A 22,381-nucleotide genomic window follows, 5' to 3' on the forward strand; every position below is an offset into this window, starting at 1 on the left:
ACACCACCACGCGCTCTCACTCAGTGTGCACACGTGAATATAATTTTGGAAAGTAAGTGCACAAACAGGATTTAAGGATTACACATTTTTTGATAATAGTGAGTCTGATGTTTGGCTGTGTCTCTCTCTGGCTGCCAGTTAGTCGTCTTTTTCCAAATATTTAATTTTTTAAATTCAGTTAAACAGATAAGGAGATAATCATTCCATAATTGTTGTGTGTAATTGAAATTCCGATGCAGCACATAGTAGTCCGTCCCTTGTGATCCCATCCTCTCTGTGTAGCAATCAGGCTCTGTTGTATTGCTGCTAATCTGGAGCAGACACACCCACTCTGTCAACATCCCAACCACCACCCCCACCACACACACACACACACACACACACACACACACACACACACACACACTGCTCATCTGAGGCCCCATTATGGTGCCTTTTTCCAGAGATTACAATGTTAAATGAACACTTTGACCTTCTCTGCAGTCATGTGATCCGCCCAGTCAGGACTCGTCTGTCCTCTCTATCACTGTTACTATCTGTTGCAATCATTCTCCTGTGACAATTACCTTTTCCGGCCACCACGCTAGGGGTGTGCCCTATCATCCTGCTCATGATAATACCGGTATATTATTTTATATCATAAGAAATAATCAATATCGTGATACTCGTGATAATTTGACTTGTTGACATATTGACATCATACTGTTACCCACGGCAACAGATTCTGCGATGGTTCCAGAAAGAGGAGCAGCTTCAGTAGTGTGGAATAAACTGTGGCGTCCCGAATGTTTTATGAACAGCCCCTATGAACAGACTCTTTTAGTGACTTACTGCTCAGAGGGAACTCATTCAGCGGCTCCTCTGGCAGCAGCACAGCATCTCTCCCTCTCCTCTCTCGCCATGCGCACACAGGAGTCGTTACGCTTGTGGCTTGACAAAAACTCCATATATGTGAGTGTGTGATAGTTGTGGTATCATAACAGCCTGTCACAGGTTTCAGTGTGATGATTAGAGGAGAAATGGCAGAGAATAAAGGTCCAGGTGGAAAAAACAGCTCAGTCATTTTCATTTAGGATTTTACTAAAAGAAGGAAATCACCTGTTGATTTATATATATATAGATCCCAGGTGACATTTTTTGTATTTGGGAGCTGTTTAAATGTGTAATTTGTGGTAGATTTTATTTTCTTGAACTATTAATATTGTATACAGAATCTGAATCTCACTCTGAGTCACTGTTGTTGTTCACAAACTAAAGAAATGAGATCATTTTAGTTTTTACTGAATATTTGAAGGTAAACTAAAACTGTATCAGTTATTTTGTTGCAATTCTGCTTTCTTAAAGCTTTCTTTCAAGAAAATCGTTATCACAAAAATACCCTGAAATATCGTGATATGGGACGTTGGTGGCTTGGTGGTTACGGTGGGCGCCCCATATGCAGGGCTGTTGCCGCGGCGGCCTGGGTTCGACTCCGGCCCGTGGCCCTTTGCTGCATGTCTTTCCCTCTCTCTCTCTCCCCCTTTCACACTCACCTGTCCTATCGGTTAAAGGCAAAAACGGCCCAAAAAAATCTTTAAAAAAAAAGAAGAAATATCGTGATATTATTTTAGGGCCATACCGTCCACCCCTAATGGATGCGCTTCATAAAGTAACCCATTGTTTCCCGTACATTGATTGATTTTATCTTATCTATCTCTCTCTCTATATCAGACTACAATGAAGACATGAATTAGTTAGCTAGCACCCTGACGTCTCCCCACCTCGCTTCCCACCTCTGGGCACTTCCTTAGAGGAGAGTGCAGTTCTGTAGTGACTCAAATTCAGCCAGCGCAAACCTCCCCAGTGTCACAATGTCTAACCTGTGTAACGGCAGCAACAGAAAGTTTGCTGATCCAGTGAGGAGTTTGGGCTCTCCGGTTCTCTGGAGCTGGAGTTTGCGCTGACTGGATTATACCGCCGATGTGGTCTGTAGTGGCGGGGAGTGAGGCGTAGGACACACACATTCGAGGCTCTAGTTAACATTAGCTACATAAACATGAATTTGAAGCTGCAGCTATGACCCTTTGGCTTAGGTTAGCAGAAGGTTAAACTATTAGCAACATTTTCTCTCCATCTCTGAGATGCTTCGTTGATATTCACATTTTATTGCGTTTATTGTCAGATTCATTTTTAGACCATCTTTTTGAAAAGTACGCTTCCTTTTCTGAGTTGCTTCGCCAATGCTGGAATATCAGTGTTCTCTGCAGGATTCTCCACCACTGAATCAGGCTTTCACTGAAGGAATGTGCATGCGCATCCGTAGAAAAACCAATATTAACACCCTCCCTCTGAAATGACTTGTGATTGGCCAACGTCTCCCATCATGGATTTCCTGAAGCCTGAAAATAGAGCCAAGAGGAGGTGCAGCAGTCTAGTGCTTCCCATTTCACTTGAATTACAATATGCTCAGAGTTTATTATGATCTTTTTTCTCCCAGTGATGCCAAATTGAAACTGTCTTCTTTATATTTTGAGTTATATAATCACTTCTTAAATGCTACTTTTGCTTTGTAATTTTTTTTTTTTTACAAATCAACCATACTTGAAACTCATTCCTTTTCCCACAGTAGTCCTTTGCTTAGTACCGTGTACAAATGCAGGGAACTTGAATTCTTAAGAAGCAGAACTCAATAAAGATATTGCAAACTGTTCCCTGCTTCCTCTGCTTGTTGAAAAATAAGCGGTAATTTACAAAATGATTCGAATCAACAAATTAAACTTCATCAAGGGTTTGTGGTGGTGCAGCAGTGAAGAGTGTGATTTTTACACCCACACACTTTCCTGCATAAACCACTGAATTATTCAAGAAACCTAGACGTAAATTTTTATTTACCAATATCCAAGAATCTTCACATAACCTTTATTTTTGGATACTTTTCCTGCAGATAGCAGAGACACTGTGTAATTACTTTTTGTATTTGCAGCTCTCTTCTAAATCTACCTCAGAATATAAATACATTCTGAATCCACAGACTTTAATATTGTTAAATAAAGACATCTCGCGACCCTCAGGATATCAAGATGTCTCTGTCTACAATATTAATCTCTGTCTGTTTCTCCCAGGTTGTAAAATTAGCTATATGCACAGCGGTTGGTAAATAAAAGAATGGGTTGAGGTTTTATTTACTTTGTTTTTCCACTCTATCTGTACATAAAGGTTGATATCTACAGTACTGTTTGTCTTTGATTTCACAGATTATTCAAAATACAATCGGATGCTGTCTGTCTGATGTCTGCCACTAAGAATCTGATCCTTTTTGAGTTTTGCTGCGTGGGAGGGGTTGTTTGTTTTTAATCTCCACCTAGCACAAGTGGGTGGCGGGTTAACAGCTGCTCTGTGCTCACATCAAGATATAATGATTCATTGGAGACCAATAAAGTGATCTCAGTGAGTTAAAACGAGCAAAGGAAAAAAGAGTAAAACTGCCTTCTGCAGTGTGTAAAATCTGCATAAACTCCCAGGGGGAATCTACATAAATTATATTTCAGATTTTGAGCTGAGGTTTTATGGGTGCCCTCCAATAAAACCATGTATATGTGGACTTGATTCGACAGGCCAAATGTGATAAATGTTACTATATGTAGATGACACTGCTCGATATATTTCTATTACATTATGCAGCAAAACAAATGGACAAGTGCAATATTATTTACCTTTTGGAAGCCTAAATTTCTTTTAAAAAACCTTCCACATAACTTACACGCTTAACAAAAACACAGATCTGTGAGGTAGTCCATAATAAAGGCAGCTCCATGTCCATCTTTCCAGCCATAACCCTTTATTGACTAAAGGTTAATCTATCAGCAGCATCTAATAACAGGAATAGATTGTGTTTCAAAGGTTCAAACTAGATATTTATTTCTGAGGGCACCTAAAGCCCAGGAGCTTGAAACCTTATTAAGATGAATGATTGATATGCCCGGAGCATGAACAGTGAGGGGAGGTGGGGCACATTTAACCCAGTGGTGCTTTGAAAGGAGCTTTGAATCAAAGCTTGGAGGTGTTGTTAATTATGAGGATGTCTCTGATGGCCACAGATGAGACCGACACTTTATATAAAAACTCAATCAAATATGCCGGTGTATGTGGAGATCTTTATTTGCTATAAGAAAGCCCAGCTGCCTTCATCAAAGCTTCAAAGGTATTGATTCAGTAAGGTAAAATCTTCAAACAGCATTCATTTCATTGAAGTGATTTGCTCAATTTGCAAGTTTTGATGGTATATGTGTTGCAGGGAGTCGTCTTTAATTAACAGCTAAAATTAGGTGTTGATAATGGCAGTGACCCATTTCAAAACAGTTACTGAGACATTTAAACATTTTTGGATACTGAGAGCATCTTTAGCTTCTATACTATGACGTATGCCTGAACTATTACACGCATGTGGGGTATTCCACAACATTTATTTTAAGTTTTGTTATGAACTTGCATATTCAGATTAATAATACAAAAACTAATATACACCCCAAAATGATAATTTGTGTATCAATTACTCACTCTGTATTACCTATTTAAAACGCTTCGTCTCGATCACTGGCCATGAAGGGACAGCCGTGGGTAATGCCGGGTTCACACTACACGATATCGCCCAATTAGCCCAACACACATCGTACGGTAAGAGTCTCTGTCCATGGGGTATTTAAAAATAGGGTGTTTGCGCATTTAGTCCTTCTCAGGCAAGCTCAGGGGTTTAGTGTTGCCTGAGCCTGCAGGAATGAGGATTAATATATATGCCGTTCACGTAACCCAGTCAAAATGAATATATATAAACGCTTAAAGATCCACACATTAATAAAAATTGTATGTCATATAAACACTAAAGTGATGGTCAAAGTTGTCACAGTGAAATTTAAGGTGTGCAGATTGATTCACGTCGTCACCTCATGCATTGAGTAACATTACAAGTTAATGTTCCACCTTAAAAGTCGCCGGCAGTCGGCCCAGTGAATTAAGTTATTTTTTCTCAGACTCCAGCTGCTGCCCATTTTATAGTTACAGTTTACTAATAAAACTCTCCACAGTATGAACAGTGGTTACATGAGCCTCAAAACCAGCCACAACTCAGCCCTGAGCAGAGTGACCGTCCTCTACTGACCAATCAACAGACTGCAGTGTTCACAGCTCCACCTTTTAATACCAGATCTGTGTGCTAGGTACCCCAACAGAGGGGGGACCAAACATGGGGACGGTACAAAATGTTTCTATTGGTACCATCCACAACTTTTCACAGTGGAAACAGAAAAAGAGCGTACTGAACTGTACTGCTGGGTGGAAACGGGCCTTATTTCACTCTGTGTGTAGCCCAATGACATCACCCCACGTGGAGAGGGGCTGGCTGAAGTAATGTAATGTAATGTAATCCCAGTGATAAGGGTCGAGGTCCTGTGTGACATTTTTGGCATCCTGCTTGCTATCTGTGTGTGTGTGTGTGTGTGTGTGTGTGTGTGTGTGTGTGTGCTGAATCAGAATGTGTAGAGATGGAGAGAGGTGATTACAGTCATGACACTGGGGGTTGGATTATGGAGGATTACATGCACGCATACTTGCATATACTGTCACACACACACATACAGAGTTTTCGTCGTGACACAAGAGTCTAAATGCAGGGCTAATACTGTCATACAAAAGGGTCAGAGAGAGAGAGAGAAGGACGAGCTGAGGGAAATAAGGGCTGAATGTGTACAGACGGATTATGATGAATTATGTCAAAAACATCATAAAAGTAAAGCAGCTTGTATGTTTGACTGTTGCTCTCTTTCCTTTCGTTCCCCCGTCTCCTCTCGCCCTCTCCCCACCCCTCCTTTCCAGGCAGTAGGCTGCCAACATGGCCATTCCCAGGGGACATCCTCCTCCCTCTCCTTGGCCTCCTCTCTTCCTCCTCCTCCTCTTCCTCCTCCTCCTCATCTCCTCCCCGCTCCCCCTGCAGGCCCGGCCGCTCCTCCTCCACCCGTCCATCAACGTGGCGGTGGTGTTCAGCGGCTCCAGCTACCAGAATGAGGTCAGAGGTCGTCTCAGCGGGGAAAACTTTGTCGACCTGCCCGTGGTGGTCAGCCCGGTGACCGTGCTGGTCAACGACACCAACCCCCGCGACCTGCTGACACGCCTCTGCGACACCATGGCAACGGAGAAGCTTCACGGTGTGGTGTTCGAGGATGATGTGGGCTCTGGTGCTGACGCTCAGGTAAAAAAAAAAAATGATTTATGCATTTTTGGGTTTTCTGATAAAACATCCTCTCAAGAGTCACGGTATTCAGTCACCCACATCCGTGTTTCTGAAAGCTGCACAAGGCAACATTTTTATGTAAAAAACCTGTCCTGTCGGCTTAAATCACAAGGTGGGCTGCAAAACAGAAGAGCTAATTGAGATGCCAAGCATGTACATCTATTCTCAAATTGAATTATGCTGTTGGTGTTTGTGATAGTAAAGGGAGAAGAAGTGACATCAAATCATAAAAGCAAAATGTAAATAGTCCTGTAAAGAGTACTCACACTAGGAGAACGTAAGATAAATTTTACTTAACTGGAAAATGACTTGTCTAAAAATGTTAAACTCACTCTTCAAGCTCACTTAATTCATTTTCTTTTTAGCACACAAGACTGCAGAGTTACAGTAACGAGAGAAGATGTAAATTATCTCCTGAATTACCTTACCTTTAAGGACATCTTTTCTGTGATACCTTAAAAGTTGAGACTGAGAGTGAAAATTTGAAATTTAAAGTGACATCAAATGAGATTTTGTGAAATGATTGAAAGTTCCAGAAAACTTGTAAGTGGAATGAGCTTTCAGGCTTGAGTGGCATTTTGGCACCACTCCGGTTGTTTCACCATGGCGATCAGTCAAGTTTCAGTATTTAATGGGACTAACCTGATCAGAGGTAGCGCTCTACTATCACTGGTGCAAGCATTTGAACTAAACACTGAATCTGTCTGTTCTGTCTTCAGGTGGCAGAAGTAGCACAGATCCTGGACTTCCTCTCCACTCAGACAGCTCTACCAATTGTGGGCATCAGCGGCGGCTCTGCAGTTGTCATACCGTACAAGGTACAGTCAAAATAATTATCCGATCACTTCAGCGTTGGCCCATCAACACCCCGGAGCTTGAACTGAAGCTTGAGTATTCTGCCTTCCTGCTGTGCCACAGTGATGACGCACTAGGAAAATAAACTTTTTGTCCCAGAGGTGTTGACATAACACTTGACACAACAGTGTGATTAGCGATTTAGGAAGGAAGAGAAACACATTCTAGTAATAAGATGAACAACAACCTGTGATGTAAACCCTGTCAGCAGCAGCAGCAGCAGCACCCGCTCACAGCCTCCTGTCTTAGTCAGAGCACTTCTACACCGTCACTCAGCTTAAAACAACTTAAGTAGGTCAGAGCGGTGAAACCTACTTTGGCAAGCAACTCTCTGCATGCAAATATTTGGATATGAGCAATACAGATGGGTGAATTATCAGCAATGACTGCAGCCATCGACCCTCATCAGATCCTCTAATCCCTGCCTGGGAAAAGTCTGAGTTGTGGGAAAGGAAACTTTACGAGGGGAGACAAGTGCTACGGGCGATCTGCGCCTCAATCAATCACCCTAGCGCACTTGAAGAGCAGCAGGTTTTTCCTGCTATGATTTAGCATGTATCTCGTTGATGAATGGAGATGGAGGGCGGTGAGCTGCGTACTTAGATTGTACAGAGGAGATTGATGACACCAGACGGATTCTTAATCTATACTTGCTCTCTACTTTTGAGTTGCAAAATGCCTTCATCCCTTCTTCCTCTTACGCTCCGTGCTTTCCGCCCCATCTTCCCTTCCTCCCTTTAATTGCTTAACTGCCATCATCAACACCTTGTATTTATAGAGCCAACTCTCACACATAGAAACACACATGCAAATGAACATCCTCACATATTAGAGCATGACACACACGCAGCCAAACAGATGCATTCCTACATCCATCCACCACAGGAAGCAACCAAAATCAATTGAACAGTGTAGCTTATGTGACTGTGTGTGTTGGATTCCACCTCCAGGCAACATTTTGTAAACCATAGCATGTTGTATTTATCAGCTTCCTGTTAATCAAAAGGTATCTGCAGATGTCATGTCATAGATGGGTATTAAACAGGAGGAGTTGTAGCTGCAGGAGGGTGATTGATTTGCTGTATTTTGATGGCAGAGCGGGAAAGGCAGAGTGAGACAGAGAGAGGAGAAAGATGCTTCGATGAAGCTTGGCTGACAGCTGCCTGAAGGCAGTGTTTTACTGCCTCACAGATAAGTCTCACTTTCATGAATAAAAAAGGCATTTGTCTTTTCCCACTTCCTTTCCTTTTTCCATTTTTGTCTTCCTACTCTCTGTCCACTTCTCACCTTGTCTTATATTTCCCTTTGGTCTCTCCATCCCTCCAGTTTCACCATCGTTCCCTCCATCACCTTTACTCCTTGACACATTTCAATCCCGTTTTTTTTCTTGGCTCTGTTGTGTGCTGGCTGAATCCATTAAGGCTGTGGCTAGAAGCAAGAGGCCTGTTCTCCTCTCTGCTCTCTCTGAGCTCCAGGACCCCATTAAACTGTTAATTAGACCCTTCAGGAGGCAGAGGCCCCCCACAGCTCTCATCATTCACCCCCCCCCCCCCCCCCCCAAAAAATCCAAACCATTCACTCGTCTTTTCCGTCTATTTTTTTGTTTTGCTGCCTCACATAACCTCCCTCTTCCCCCTATCTCTCGCTGCTTCACCTCAAATTGGCGAGGAGGTGTTCGTATTTACCCGAGATGCGCTTTTGATCGGCGCTGTGTAAAGTGTCTCTGAGCCTCCAGAATATTTAGGGCAGAGTTTGTCACCTATCAACAACGTCTGGTTGGTAATTTGCGGAGCCGATCGCAGCAGGTTCAGTCTGGGTTATTTAACCTCCCTGCTCGACGGTGGCAAAAGACAAAGTCACAGATGGGACGTTATCTCTCATACTGAGCGACCGTTTGTCTGACGAGCCCAAAGTGTTGAGTGACAGTTCTCTATATAGCACAAAGAGTAAAGCACTCTCCTCTGAGGCCCGCCTGTCGAAGGCCTCATTCAGCCCTCCTCACACTCCCCCTCGGTCTCTTTCTCCCTCTTATACACTCCTTTGTTGTCAGTAAGGAGGGGGGGAAAAAGCTTGTCAGAGGTGTCTGGCACAATGGGACAGGTGGATTGGACGGAGAAAGACATATGTGTGAGTGCGTGATTCTCTTAGGGGATAAAAGGGCTCAATAGTGCTTGATTATCAATAGCCTGATGATCATGAATATCTTTGATGGCGGGTTTAAAAAGAAGCAGCACCCGCCCGAGCCTCCTATTTATGGTTCCTGTCTCAGTGATCTCTCTATGGCAAACAACAAGGAAGGAGGGAATGAGACAAAGATGAAAAGATTGAAGGAAGGAGAGGAAGTGTGTCTTTTGTCAGACGGCACACACACACATCAAGCGAAGGCGAGGAGGAGGAAATGAGAGAGCGCGAGGAACGGCTGAGAAAAGGCATAAAGACTGTTCAATAGGGCCTGCGAGGGAAAAGAGAAAAAATACTGCAACGGTTCTCTCTGAGGAGTTGGAAATCAGAGGTTGAGAGTGTTTTTTCTTTGTGTGTGTGTGTGTGTGTGTGTGTGTGTGTGTGTGTCTTCTTGGCTGGCTGCCTGGCCGAAAAGCTAAGTGACCAAAAGTATATAGACAACCAAACATTACACCTGTAAGTTATAGTTAAACATGTCATTCCAAAACCAAAGGCATTTATCTACTGCTGTGACAGCCCCCTCTCTTCTGGGAGGCCTTTTAGCAAGATGCTGGAACCTGCTGCGGGAATTTGCTCCTGCTCAAACACAAGAGCATCAGACAGGTCGGGCGCTGATGTTGGGTGATGAGACCTGGCTCCAGTTCATCTGAAACGTGTTGAGGTGTTAAGGTCAAGACTCTGTTCTCCTGACTGTTGCCACAGAGTTGGAAGTACACTACTGTCTGATCTTTGTGTTCTGTTGCAAGAAAACATTCCTTGATGTGAGTCTAAAGAGCAAAGGTAAAAGTGTAGTAAAGTATGTGGACAGAGGTGTCTACTTAGGCAGTAAGACGGACAATGGCTCGTTACATTTGTACGCCATTATGTAGCCGAAACGTTGAAAACTTTGTTTCAGCAACACTGTGGTTAAAGGGGAACACCACCTAAATTAAGAATTCCAAAATGTTATTTCCATGGTTTAGGAAAGTTCAATTAGTATTTGTGAAGGTGACCTACTGCCTCTCAAAGCTGGAAACCAAAAAATAAGTCTCAAACTTGTGATGTCGTATGGTTTAAAGACTGAGCTGCCTCATAGACAATGAATGGGATCCTGATTTTCTGAACCCACAGAATGTTTTTCTTTTTTCTTATACCCAAATGAGCTTTAATCTATTGTAGTGTTCTTAGGTCTGAAACGGAAGTGTACCCATATACGCAGAACATTCCCCTGGGTGCTCTTAGCGTCATCTAGAACATCTTGCACCATTTGCTGGTGGTGTCCAAAATCCCTCACAAGTCACTACATAGTCCACTCTATAGTGAGTTTGCCATTTTGTAGGGCTGTCCGAATGTACACCAATCAGCCAAAACATTAAAACCACTGCCAGGTGAAGTAAATAACATTGATCATTTCGTTACAATGCAATGTTCTGCTGGGACACCTTTGGTCCTAGCATTCATGTAGATGCCCCTTAACGCACTCCACCCACCTAAACATTGTTATAGACCAAATACCCCCACTCATTGCAACAGTACCCCTGATGGAAGTAGCCCCCCGGTGAGGCAATGCACCATGCCACACCACAAAAACTGCTTAGGAATGGTCCAAGGAACGTGACAAAGAGCTCAAGACATCGACCTAGCTTTCAAATTCCCCAGATCCCAATCTGATCGGTGCCCCGGAGGTCCTTTCTCCGGGCCTCGACAAGTCAGAGCAAAGTCTGATCTATGATTGGGCCTCTGACCTGTCGAGGCATGGAGACAGGACCTCTGGGGGTGTCCTATGTTGTCTGGCACCAAGGCTTTGTTGAAGGATCCTTTGGGTCCTGTGGGTTGTGAAGTAAGGTGCCGGTATGCCCAATCGATGTTCGATCAGATTAGGATCTGGGGATTTTGGAGGCCAGGTTGACACCTTGAGTTTAGTCACGTCTGCCGAGCCATTCCTGAGCAGCAGCACTGTCCTGCCTGGGGGGCGCACTTCCATCAGGGAGTGCAGTTGCCAATAGGGGAGTGTAGCGTGTCAAGTGGCATCTACATGAATGTCAGGACCTACGGTTCCTCAGAAGAACATTGCACTGATTAATGTTACTCACTTCACCCGTCAGTGGTTTTAATGTTTTGGCTGATCTGTGTATAGTGGGAATTCTTAGACCTTACATAGTGGACTGAAAGTGTCCCAGAATGCACCGTGTAAAGTAGTGTACAACTGATGGTCACTTCCAAAGCAATATATCTCATCATGCATTGCGCCAAAGGAACGCAAGGACTATATGGGACGGACAATTACTGATCAGACCCAAACTTTTAATGAAGACTCAGAGAGTTTTTTTGAGAGAGCCAATCAGCGCCTGTTTTTAATCAGGAGGCTGAAGAGCTTCGGTGTTAGTCAGCACATACTTGAGATAGCATACAGACGCCTGGTTGAAAGCATTTATCTTTTAAAATCACAGCATGATACAGCAGCTTGAGTGCAAAGAGCAAAAACAAGCTCTCTAAGATTGTCAACATTGCAGGGAAGATGATTGGCAAGACACAGAAACAACTCAGCAGTATATTTAACAGTGTTGTACACAGGAAGGCCAAACATATAATTTAAGATGCCTCACATCCATTACACTCAGAGTTTGAGCTGCTCCCATCTGGGTGTCGATTTAGGGTCCCAAGAACCAGTCAGAATATATATATAAGAAGTCCTTTATTCCCTCTGCCATACAGGTAGTAAACACAGAATGACTGTATCAGGGAACATGGCTGTTTTATAAGATGCGTTCTTTTTTATTATTTATATAATGTATTGCTCCTACCTGCCTGTCATATGTTTGACGTGTCTGAGAGAAGCCAAAGAAGCTGTGTGATTATAGACCCTTATACTGTTAGTAAACAGTATGATGTTTTTGGTGGGCGGGGCTTAGCTGGAGATAAAACAGTTCTCCACAGACATTAGCCACAAAGGAGGACGACACTTGAACAGTTTCCTCCAGTTTGTTTTGCTAACGAAGCTAACGTTAGCTAATGCGCTAAAAAGTTAGCGTTCCAGAGAAATCCAATATTCCTCTTAGTACCTCCCCAGTTTCTGATGGGATGGACATGATAACCCTTAATACACATAACGTTATTCATCCCTACAACAGGAAATACTTTTTTCCTAACGTGATATGAAGTGTGCGCTGCACATGTTAGCATTTTTGATGATGGCCTCCCTCTTGTAGCATTTATCCATAGCTGTCTTTGTTTTTGTTGACGGGCAGTGGCGGCTGGTATGTGATAAAAAAAAAAGTTTTGAGCCATGAGTCCTTCTATTCTGGCTCCCAATAACACAACAAGACCACATTTTAAGACTCCTATGTAGCCTACAGCCCTGTGGTGGAAAGGCGTGTTTTACCTCCAGCTAATAAACTCATGTCATTGTGATGTCGGCCCTAATAGAGTCTACATAGTATCTATATAGTATTTAACAATGGCTTTGAACGCGCGTATTGTCTGTGTAGACTGATACGTCCTTTTCCGTAGTTTCATCAGCCCCATTGTTGTTAACTAAAACTATTAAAAACACATCACTGAGCCACACTGTTGCAGTTAGCGAGAGGTTTCTTCATTACAATGAAAATGGGCACTGCAGATTATTCAGTCAATCCCACCAACACCGTCCTGCAGCTGTAAATACTCACTAGAGCACTAAGTATGTATTTAATCCACTGCTAAAAATAGTCCCCAACAAATGCACTACTTACTCCTGTTTGAGTAACATTTTCTAAAAACTACAGCGCCCATCTGTTTTGGGGAATTATTTTGTCTTAAAAAAGAAAACAACAAAACAAAAGCATTTATTTGTGACCCATTTCAAAGAGTTACGTCTTCAGTGTGTAGAGCGCAGCTGCAAACAAGCTCTAAAAGTGGGAGAGCATTGGCCATGAATATCTGGACCAAATTTCATTGCAACAGTTGTTGAGATATTTTAGTCTGGACTAGGGATGTCAGTTTCAGTTAATTTTGCTTTTGATAACCTGTCCCCCATTAATCGGTTAGCAAATACAAGAGGCCTTTTGTTTTGTTCCAGCACTCCACTGACTCAGTGAGCTTTAGTGCTGCACTTCTATGCTCCGTCCATTTAGAGGTGGTGAAATTTTAATATTTTTGTGATGTAAACGTCTTGCCTTTTATGTTCTGTTGGCTTTGTTGACCGTTAGCTGTGTTAAGAAGCAGAAACATAGCGCCCACTCCCCACCCTCAGGTTAGCTAACATTAGCCTTGGCAGCTCTGCACTGCGCACTACAGAGGTTGGGTGGGAGCTAGCTAGCGATGTTGCTCATCCAGAAATTTCAACTGGTAATGCCGTCCCAGTGGCAGGGCAAGTTTGCTGCAGAAACATGTTGGTCACCCTCCAGCCTACTATCAGATAGCCCTGGTGAGTAATTAGCTTCATTTTGAGCCATAAAATGCCTTTAGTGAGTTTATAAAAAGGTGTTGTTTTGTGGGTAAATGATTTTCTCAGGACAAATAAAAGAACATAATTGCCTTTGTAAAACCAGTTTACTCTTTAGTACCTGTTATCGGGAGCGAACCAATCAAGCAATGCAGATGACAACTCGTATCTCTTATTATGAGGTGCTATTACATTAAATCTCTGTTTTTGAGGAAATACATGGTAAATGTTTGATCATTCACAAACCAGTTTTTTGTTCATTACAGTAACAACATCAAATACTGAGTGATGGCGGTTGTAGACAGTGATAAAGTCTGGAGTAAACAAAGCCGACAGCTTTATGTGTTTGCCAGTGAACAGGAACAAAAGTGGCTTTTAAGTGTGCACATGATGGATTTTTGAAGCAAAGAAACTGTTGAGGTTGAGTATTCGGGCGTATAACATCATTTATTACAATTTGAAGCTGTCAGTGGAGGATTATATTTCAAGAGTTACAGTCTCGGTTCTGGCTGCAGTCTAAGGTCACACTCTGTTTGTGATGTTGGACCCAAGTTTCGCAGCGAGCCAGACGCGTCTCATTGGATCACAGTTTCTTTTTCTGTGGTGTGTTTCTGTGACCAGACTGACCCGCTTTCTCTGTTTGTCCTTCTGTACTTCTGTCTCTTCCCCCCTGCCCCCCTCACTCCTGTCTCTCTTGGCCTCATGGTCCAGAAACTCCATAAACAGGTCACAAGAAGCCCAGATTCGCTGCACAGTATTCCCACTGGAAAGTGTTTTTTATTGCTGGGAATGAAAGCACGTTAATGGCCAAGCCACTTCCAAGCTTCACAGTCTGGCCTAATAATTTTAATAAGGTATTGAGTCAAACCACTGATGCTGTAGAGTGTCAAAACACAAGTAAATTGTTTGTGGGAGTGTTTGATTATATATCCAGCGGGGAGGTTTCCCTCCACGGTTGAAAATTAATCTGTTTAGCACTTCTGCCAACATATCGAGGACACAAAATGTTCACTTTACCACAGTATAGCAAAATTATCTGTTAAAAAACATTTGTAACAAATGCATTTACCCACATTACAAATAAGATCGTGTTTATTTAAGGGGTCAGTTCACTTAAATTGTTAAAAACAACAACAAAATCTTTCTTCTTCGCACTACTTAGGAGATAGTTTCAGTCTTATGTGCCGAGGGTTTGAGATACACTGTAAAACTCACACACAAAGACTCGTTGTAACCAGAGTTCTGTCTGCGATCACGTGATACAGATTAAACTCTCTTTTTGTTGTTACATTTAAAACTCTTTATAGTGGGTTTAAAGCTTAAACATCTGGATTATGTGTTTTCTTCTGCATGCATGCTTTCTGTTTGTGTCTGTCCATTTCACTATTGCAGCATTTCGGCTGCATGGTTCAGCTCATCTCCACTTGATACACTCCTGGTACCAGGTCCTTTTCTCAATTTCTTTCACCACTGCAGATAGTAACCCCTCAGCTGATCACCGTGGTGACACTGCATGAAACTGCTGTGACATCATCTTCAACGTGACGCTTGCTGAATCCTGTCAGTGGCACCCAAACAGAGGAATGTCAGCGCCTCTTGGATTGTACGGCACAGTTTTGTGGGCTCAATCTAGGTCAAGTGAATTAAAGAAAATGGCGGGTGCTAGTGACTATTTTGGTTATTTAAAAATGGCAGGTTTGAGGTGCCCACTAGCTCACCTGTTAGAGGAGGTGCCCCATGTACAAAGGCTGTGTCCTTGCTGCAGCGGCCACGGGTTTGATTCCAAACCACAGCCCTTTACTGCATGTCATCCCTCTTCTCTCTCACCATTTCACACTGTTTCTTTCCTAACAAGTAAAGGCAAAAGGCCAAGGATACTCAACTTGCTTTGCCTGTGGGAAACTTTTGCAAAGGCCAGGGGCCAGGGGCCAGGTGATGAACAAACATTACTCATATATATCGGATAAAACAAATGAATGATGGACATCCCATTGTCAGCATTCCTGGATAGATCAGGTGTGCGCATGGGGCGTGTCTAGGTTTTAAGGACATCAGAGGCTTAGCAGGACCTCTGTTGCAAGGTCCACTTATTTTTTGATAAACAAGCTCTATTTTGACAGTTTGTAAATTCACTGCGGCACCTTATTTACATTCAGAGTACGAAAAAATTCCCAATATGAATCAGTTTATTTTGGGTGCGGTTACATGATGTCTTCTCATTCGGAATTAAATAAATCTGAATGAAATCATTTGGAATTAAAGTCTTTCCAGGTAGTTTACATGGGAAATATTCATTCCGAATGAGGGTTTACACGGCAGATCAGTTTAATCGCCTTTTAATCGCCTGTATTCGGGTCCGCGCAAGGTTTGGGGCAGGGAAGGTTTCTGATTGGATAGGGGGCGGGGAGGATGTTACGTGTTTACGTTTACTGGAAGAAAACACTGTAGTCCTCGCTCCAGATAACAAGATGCTTGACAACGCCGTTCTTAGTGCCTTTTTCGGGCTTGTTTTGCTTATATTCTTGAAGCAGCAGTACGACAACAACCTTGTTCTGTTAATGCTTTGTCTGTTGAGGAGGAGAAGGGAGGTAGAAGGTTGAAGAAGGGAGATAGAAGACCGTGCTGTGGCGAATGGAAACCGGTGAGTGCAACGAGTCCGACTGCTCTATCTCAGCCCGTTGCTATGCGCGCTATATATGTCATCGCGCCAGAAAGGCAAGGAAACGAGCATGCGCAGAAAGACCGGAATGAACTTAAAGAGGAATGAGTGTATACAAGTGCGAGAAATTCTTTCATTCTGAATTAGAAACGGAATGTTCCAGCCCCTTACATCGGATTGAATATTCAATCGCATTGGCCATTTTCGTTCCGAATTAGGTGTTTACAAGATCACTTCTAATAGGAATGAACTTTCATTCCGAATGAAAAGGAAATTAAACTCAATGTAAACCCACTCATTGTGAAGTAGAAAATGGTCGCTGTTGAGGTAGCTTTTGAGTATCATTGGTTTAGGATGTCCTGTGTCGTGGTGATGATTCTCTCTGTCCAATTAGTCGTCTGCTGTATTTTAACTCTGCCTTTTAGTATTGGCTCAGATCGCTTGGAACATTGACCGGGCTGGTACCAAAGAAGTTACCAGATACTGTCCACAACTTTTGACAATGGAAAACCAAAAACAAAGCTGAGAGTTGGGTGAAGACTTGGGTGATCTCCTGACTTTCCCTCTAGCGCCAACGTGAGGTTCTCATTTGTGGTTTTGTGTGAAGTGTCTCAACAACTATTGGATGGATTTTCATGAAACATTCACCTCTCATGGTGAATTTTAAAAACCTTTGTGATCCCTTGACTTTTTCCCTTGTGCCTTCATGGGTCTGTGGGGAACGGAGCTGACAGGCATGAGGAGTCACAGGTGGATATTGTTTACCCAAAAATGAAGCAAAAATGCAACAAAATTCTGGGCTCATCAAGGAGATCAACTAAACAGAGCTTAAATCAGACTACAATAACACATACTGAATAGAAATAGCTGAGGTAACATTGACGGAAAAAATATTAGTGTGTCAGCTTAGATATTTGAACTACAACAATCGCACCAACAAACTAATATACTCTGAAGAAATACACAAAATCTCCAAAGCAGAAACCCCTATGCCCCCTGTCAGGTAGGGGCACTTGGTACATTCTGATTTGCCACTTCCTATGTGAAAGAGCTTTGCCTTAGGTGGTGCACATTTTGCCCCAGCCTGCTGAGATACCCCTCCAGCAGCAAGCAGCAGCGACACCCTCAGCATTGGCAACTCAAACAAATAGAAACTAGAATGACTTTAGACAACTTTTAAACTTGAGTGTGAGTGTAAAGAGTAAACTAAATGTTTGTTCTTTAAATAAAATTGCCAGTGATACTAAATAAATTGAGAATCCTGTAAAAAACACAAGCCATGTGGCATCATTGATCTGCTTGCTGATGTTTGTCAATCTGCGAAAGGGCAACAAACTCAGTGAGAAAATGAACTATCAGGTGTAAACTATAGAAAACTAAGGTGTGTGCAGGAGAATTACCAACATTTGAGCTCAGCTGTGGCCACAGGTCGGCCCATCACAGGCCCAGTACTTTGGTTAATGGCTTAATTCTTGCTAAACTAATGACATCCCATCAACCTCAGCTGTACCATGTGTTTACTGCTAATAAGCAAACGTCTAATTAGCATGCTAACAAACTAGATTAAGAGGGTGAACATGGTAAACATTGTACCTGCTGAACATCAGCATGTTAGCATTTGGCTCAGAGCTGCTCTGTGCCTCAGAGCTGTAAAGCTTCACAGAGCCAGTGAAGTGTGGCTGCTGCCAACTCTTGCATATCCCTCATAACTTTACAGAAGTGGAGCACACATTTGTTGAAGTGCCCCTCAGAGTTAAAGTGGAAATACAGTAGTTTAAAAATACAATTACAGTCAATTTTCTAAGTAAATTAAAGGCACCAACATGTAATCAAAAGTAAAAGTAATCAAGTGTGCAGAATATGGATTATTATCTCCGCCGGTCGAAAGGCTGGAGGGGATCATGCATTTGGTTGTGTGTGTGAATGTGTGTATCTGTCTGTCCACAGCTTATCTCAAATACTACTGGACCGATCAACCTAAAATTGTGTGCACATTTATGTCTGTATGCTTGAGGACCTTTTCTGGTTCCTATGATTGGTAATCTGACATCCATCAAAAAGTTTGGTCACATTTTTGAATCCGGGCACCTGCAGATTAATTCTGTACTCAATATGTTATGGATAAATCAATCGTTTTTACCCGCGCAAGGGGGTAGAGATTTATGATTCTTTTGAAAGGTGCTGTGGCACATCTGCTGGCATTACAATAACTGTCCAAAGTGGCCGCGATCAACCCGACTGGCCGCTTGGCTGCCTGGTGGAGATCTGCACTCTACTGAGTGCACATTTTAAGACCCTGTTTAGACGACAACGGTTTCTCTAAAAACGGAAAAGTCTGTCCTTTGCATTTTAAAAAACTTCCGCATTTATATGACGATGTTATTGAAACAATCCCCATTCACACGGAGCCGCAAAATCTACTGGAAACGCTGTAGTATGCACACCAGGCCAATGGGTGGCAGTGTAAATTTGCAAACCAACACCACGGCATGACGCCACGCGCCGACGCTGAAGCGCCTTCCTCTACAACGCGGTGATTACAAACCAAAACAAAGAAGACACAATGGCGAAAGCACACACAGATAACTTTGTCTGGACAGACAATGAGGTGGAGTTGCTACAGTAAATCTACACTTTGCTGGAGAAGCGTTGATAAATTCAACAGGGTGAGCAGCACAAACAGAGCTCGGCATTGTTGTTGTGATAGTGGACTTTCTCGTGCATGCCTAGTGACTGGAACCGTAATGTGCATGTGTGAAAAGTCCCCGTTTTCAGAGGAACTTCATATTGCAAGTTTACATGACAACAGAGATGGTGTCGTTTCCAAAAAATTGCACTCTGGAACCCGATTTCCAGGTACCCAAAACGCCGCTGTCGTGTAAACAATCAGCCAAAATGCAACTAAAATTTACCGTTTTCAGTTGAAATTGTTGTCGTATAAACGGGACCTAAGCTACTGTTGTAGCTAGTTAAGATGATGGTTAAGTACTTTATACACTGCTTGGTAGTGGCTTTGTATGCAAAACCCAAAATGCAAAGACTATAATTAAAGAAGATCTCTAAAAAAAATTAAGAGTGTACGAGTTGTCTGGACATGGCTCTCAACATGGAGGCACTCAGGCTGTTCTCACAAATTTTTCATGTTTTCCTATGAAAAGCAATGCAACTAAATTCGTACATATCCCACATACTTTGAAGGGCTGCAATCACGTGACCAATGCACTGATTGGAGGTTGGAGTGGTGGATGGGTCACAAAAGAACTGACTGTCGCCTGGAACTTTCTCCCACAGTGTTCAGATCCATGTAAACTTTGTGTGAACCTTGAGTCATTCTTAGCTACGTCCTCACCATGCGTCTTTTTGTAAACCCAACCTCAGTAACTTTTATTGCCTAAACCTAACCTACGTAACTTTACGTTAATTACGTAACTGTTTGTGAAGGACGGAACGTCATTCGTGGGGCGCAAATTCATAGGATATCATACAAACTGTTGCGCGTGCGTTTTTTTTATAGAATATTATATGAACCGTTATATAAGAATACGTTGCGGTGCTGAGCTGGTGGCTAGCACCTAATGGTGTTAACTCCATAAACAGCGTTGAACAACAGCAACATTGCTGTCAGACCTAACAGCGTTAATCAGGTGAGAAGTGGTGGGCGGGTGCTACACTTCAGTCACACAGCTGTCCAGATATCAGCTATCAGCTCAGATTACAACACACATACAGAGGTAGCGTGACTTCATTCAGCTCAGGATGCCATTACTCCACTGTATCTTTACATAGTCAATAGAAGTTTGTTGCTATAATTCCATCACTGGAGATGGAGTCTTGTACAAACTTTACAGAAGTGTAGAATGACATACTGTACATGAGTAGATGTATCTGAGTCCACATGATGTGAGTGAGCATCTGTGTGTGTGCGACCTGCTTCCTGTTTGACCCACACTAGTCTCTCCTCCGATGGGGGAGGTATGGCACAGAGCTCTCCCCGTGGGAGGAGACGAGTGTGTGAGCAGCCACCATGTCCACCATCTCCATGTCACATTACCATACGCTCCTGCAGTAGGACTGCTAATTACGTCCGTGTGTGACAGCCGCACTGCCAAGGTGGTGAGAACAAGACGGCTGGGAAGTGGAAGACGAGAGGCGGGGGGAGGGTGAACTCTGTCTTCTCATGTGAGCATATGTGTGAGAGTTAGACGCGGAAAAAGAAGGTAATTTTGTTGTAATTCTTGCCTGATTTCACTGTGACGGGGGGGGAAGAGGATGTCTTTCATCACATTAGCTTCTGAGTTTGTTTGATTTTTCACAATTTAAGATGCCGCTAACTGGATGATGAAACACTTATCGGCCCGAGGGAGGCCACCACATTATTTGCTTGTTTAATAGCTCAGACAAAACTAATTGGATTTTAATTACACTTCTTCAAATGATGCACCTCGCCACTCCGTCATACCACATGAAGTGGGACACTATAGCTAACCAGGGCTGCCAATCCAGAGCCAGTTTTTATTTATTCAGTGACAGCTTGGCATGGTTGTGTACTGCTATTTTTATAGCTATTCTGGTGTGCAGCCCAGTCAGTGGTCTACTGGAGTTTGAGCCTCCAGAGGTGAGACTCAAACAAGCTCAGACAGAGATAAAACTGGTAAAATTGAGCGAGGGAGAGTCTACTTGTGATATTCCTGTGGTATTCCTCGGGCTGCTCGGCTCTCTGGGGCTTTGCGGAGCCTCTGAGCTGTGGGAGAGGGAAGAGCAACAGGAAGGAGATATGACAGTTAGTCACCTCTGAGACGAGAACAGACTGAGAAGATCTGAGACCTGGTCCCAAACGGCACTTGACAGTTTAACACTATCGACTCTCTCCCTCCCGTCTCATGCATGACTTCTCTATCTTCATGCATGTGTGTCGCTGTGTTTTAGCATTTCCCAGACTTCCTGTTTCCACTTAGCGTAGGATGCTGCTGTACAGATGTTAAAAAAAACGAGGCCATGTTACCCCGATCTTCACCGTCTTGCACCAGCTCCCAGTCTGTTATTAAATCAAATTCAGAATATTACTACTTGTATTAAAGCCCAACATGGTCTTGCACCTGCTTACATCACAGGTCCACTTATGCCCCGCAGCACTGTCCGGCCCCTTAGATCTTCCATCCAAGCTCCGTTATTACACAGTCCCATCTGAAAACAGGCAGGGACATGGCCTCCAGACTGGGGGACAGTTGCAGTTGAATCTGTTAAAATGTTTGTCTAGTTTTGCTGTTAGTTTCCACCTGAATGCAGTTTTATCGTGTGTCAGTGCGTGTGCATGTATGTGCACAGAAAGAGAACGTGTGGATCTGCCCATTCGGCATGGTTTTGGTAGTTTGGAGGCCAAACACTGTGTTGTATGGAAGCACAATGCATTCACTTGAATAAAGAAATTATCCGTATTTATGTATTAACGAGATTATTTATCAGAATTGACCTTTTGCTAAGCCCCGCCCCTTTGTGATGGTCCAACAAGCTGTCAGAGTAAGCATAGAGCCCACACTGTCACTAACTGCACTCCCTGAAGAAATATGATCATATTTTTGGAGAAATAAAACAGTGATTCCAGAGAGAAGCAGACAGAGGGGTCTACAGTCTGTGTTTGAAGGATATATCCAGGATGTCAAACTGACTCAGCAGCAACAACAGGTTAAAAAGACAAAGATAGTTAGAAGCTAAAGCCGAACTATAGGCTACAGATCACAGTGTAAAAGTGAACCACCACATCACTGCTGATCGCCACACAAGACAATGAATATAAAGGGAAACTTTGCTGATATTGAACCAGCTGTGTGTCTTCACAGTGTGTGTAGATGAACGGTGTTTGGCTTCACCCCCATGCCGCTGCCAGCACCCGGACCTCCAGACAGGGATCTCCAGGGGAAGTCAAACAGTGTTCTTCTGCGCACCTCACTTTTCTGAGGTGGTAATTTTGTTCATTCAGATAAATAGGGCAATTATTTTTTTCTCAAGTGAATGCATTATGCTT

The 22,381-nt window shown here is 43.0% G+C and overlaps 1 protein-coding gene across 1 annotated transcript in view; it reads left to right on the plus strand.

Annotated features, from left to right (window-relative positions):
- LOC117246681 (glutamate receptor ionotropic, NMDA 2C-like) overlaps nucleotides 1-22,381 on the plus strand; it is a 93,881-nt gene that overhangs the window by 9,713 nt on the left and 61,787 nt on the right. Inside the window, exons 2-3 of the mRNA XM_033610597.2 lie at nucleotides 5,848-6,220; nucleotides 6,982-7,080. Coding sequence (XP_033466488.1) covers nucleotides 5,864-6,220; nucleotides 6,982-7,080 — 456 coding nt within the window. The 5' untranslated portion in view covers nucleotides 5,848-5,863. The remainder of the gene's footprint in view (nucleotides 1-5,847; nucleotides 6,221-6,981; nucleotides 7,081-22,381) is intronic.

This window comes from Epinephelus lanceolatus, chromosome 21 (assembly GCF_041903045.1).
Source record: "Epinephelus lanceolatus isolate andai-2023 chromosome 21, ASM4190304v1, whole genome shotgun sequence".
In the NCBI taxonomy this organism is placed as follows: Eukaryota; Metazoa; Chordata; class Actinopteri; order Perciformes; family Serranidae; genus Epinephelus; species Epinephelus lanceolatus.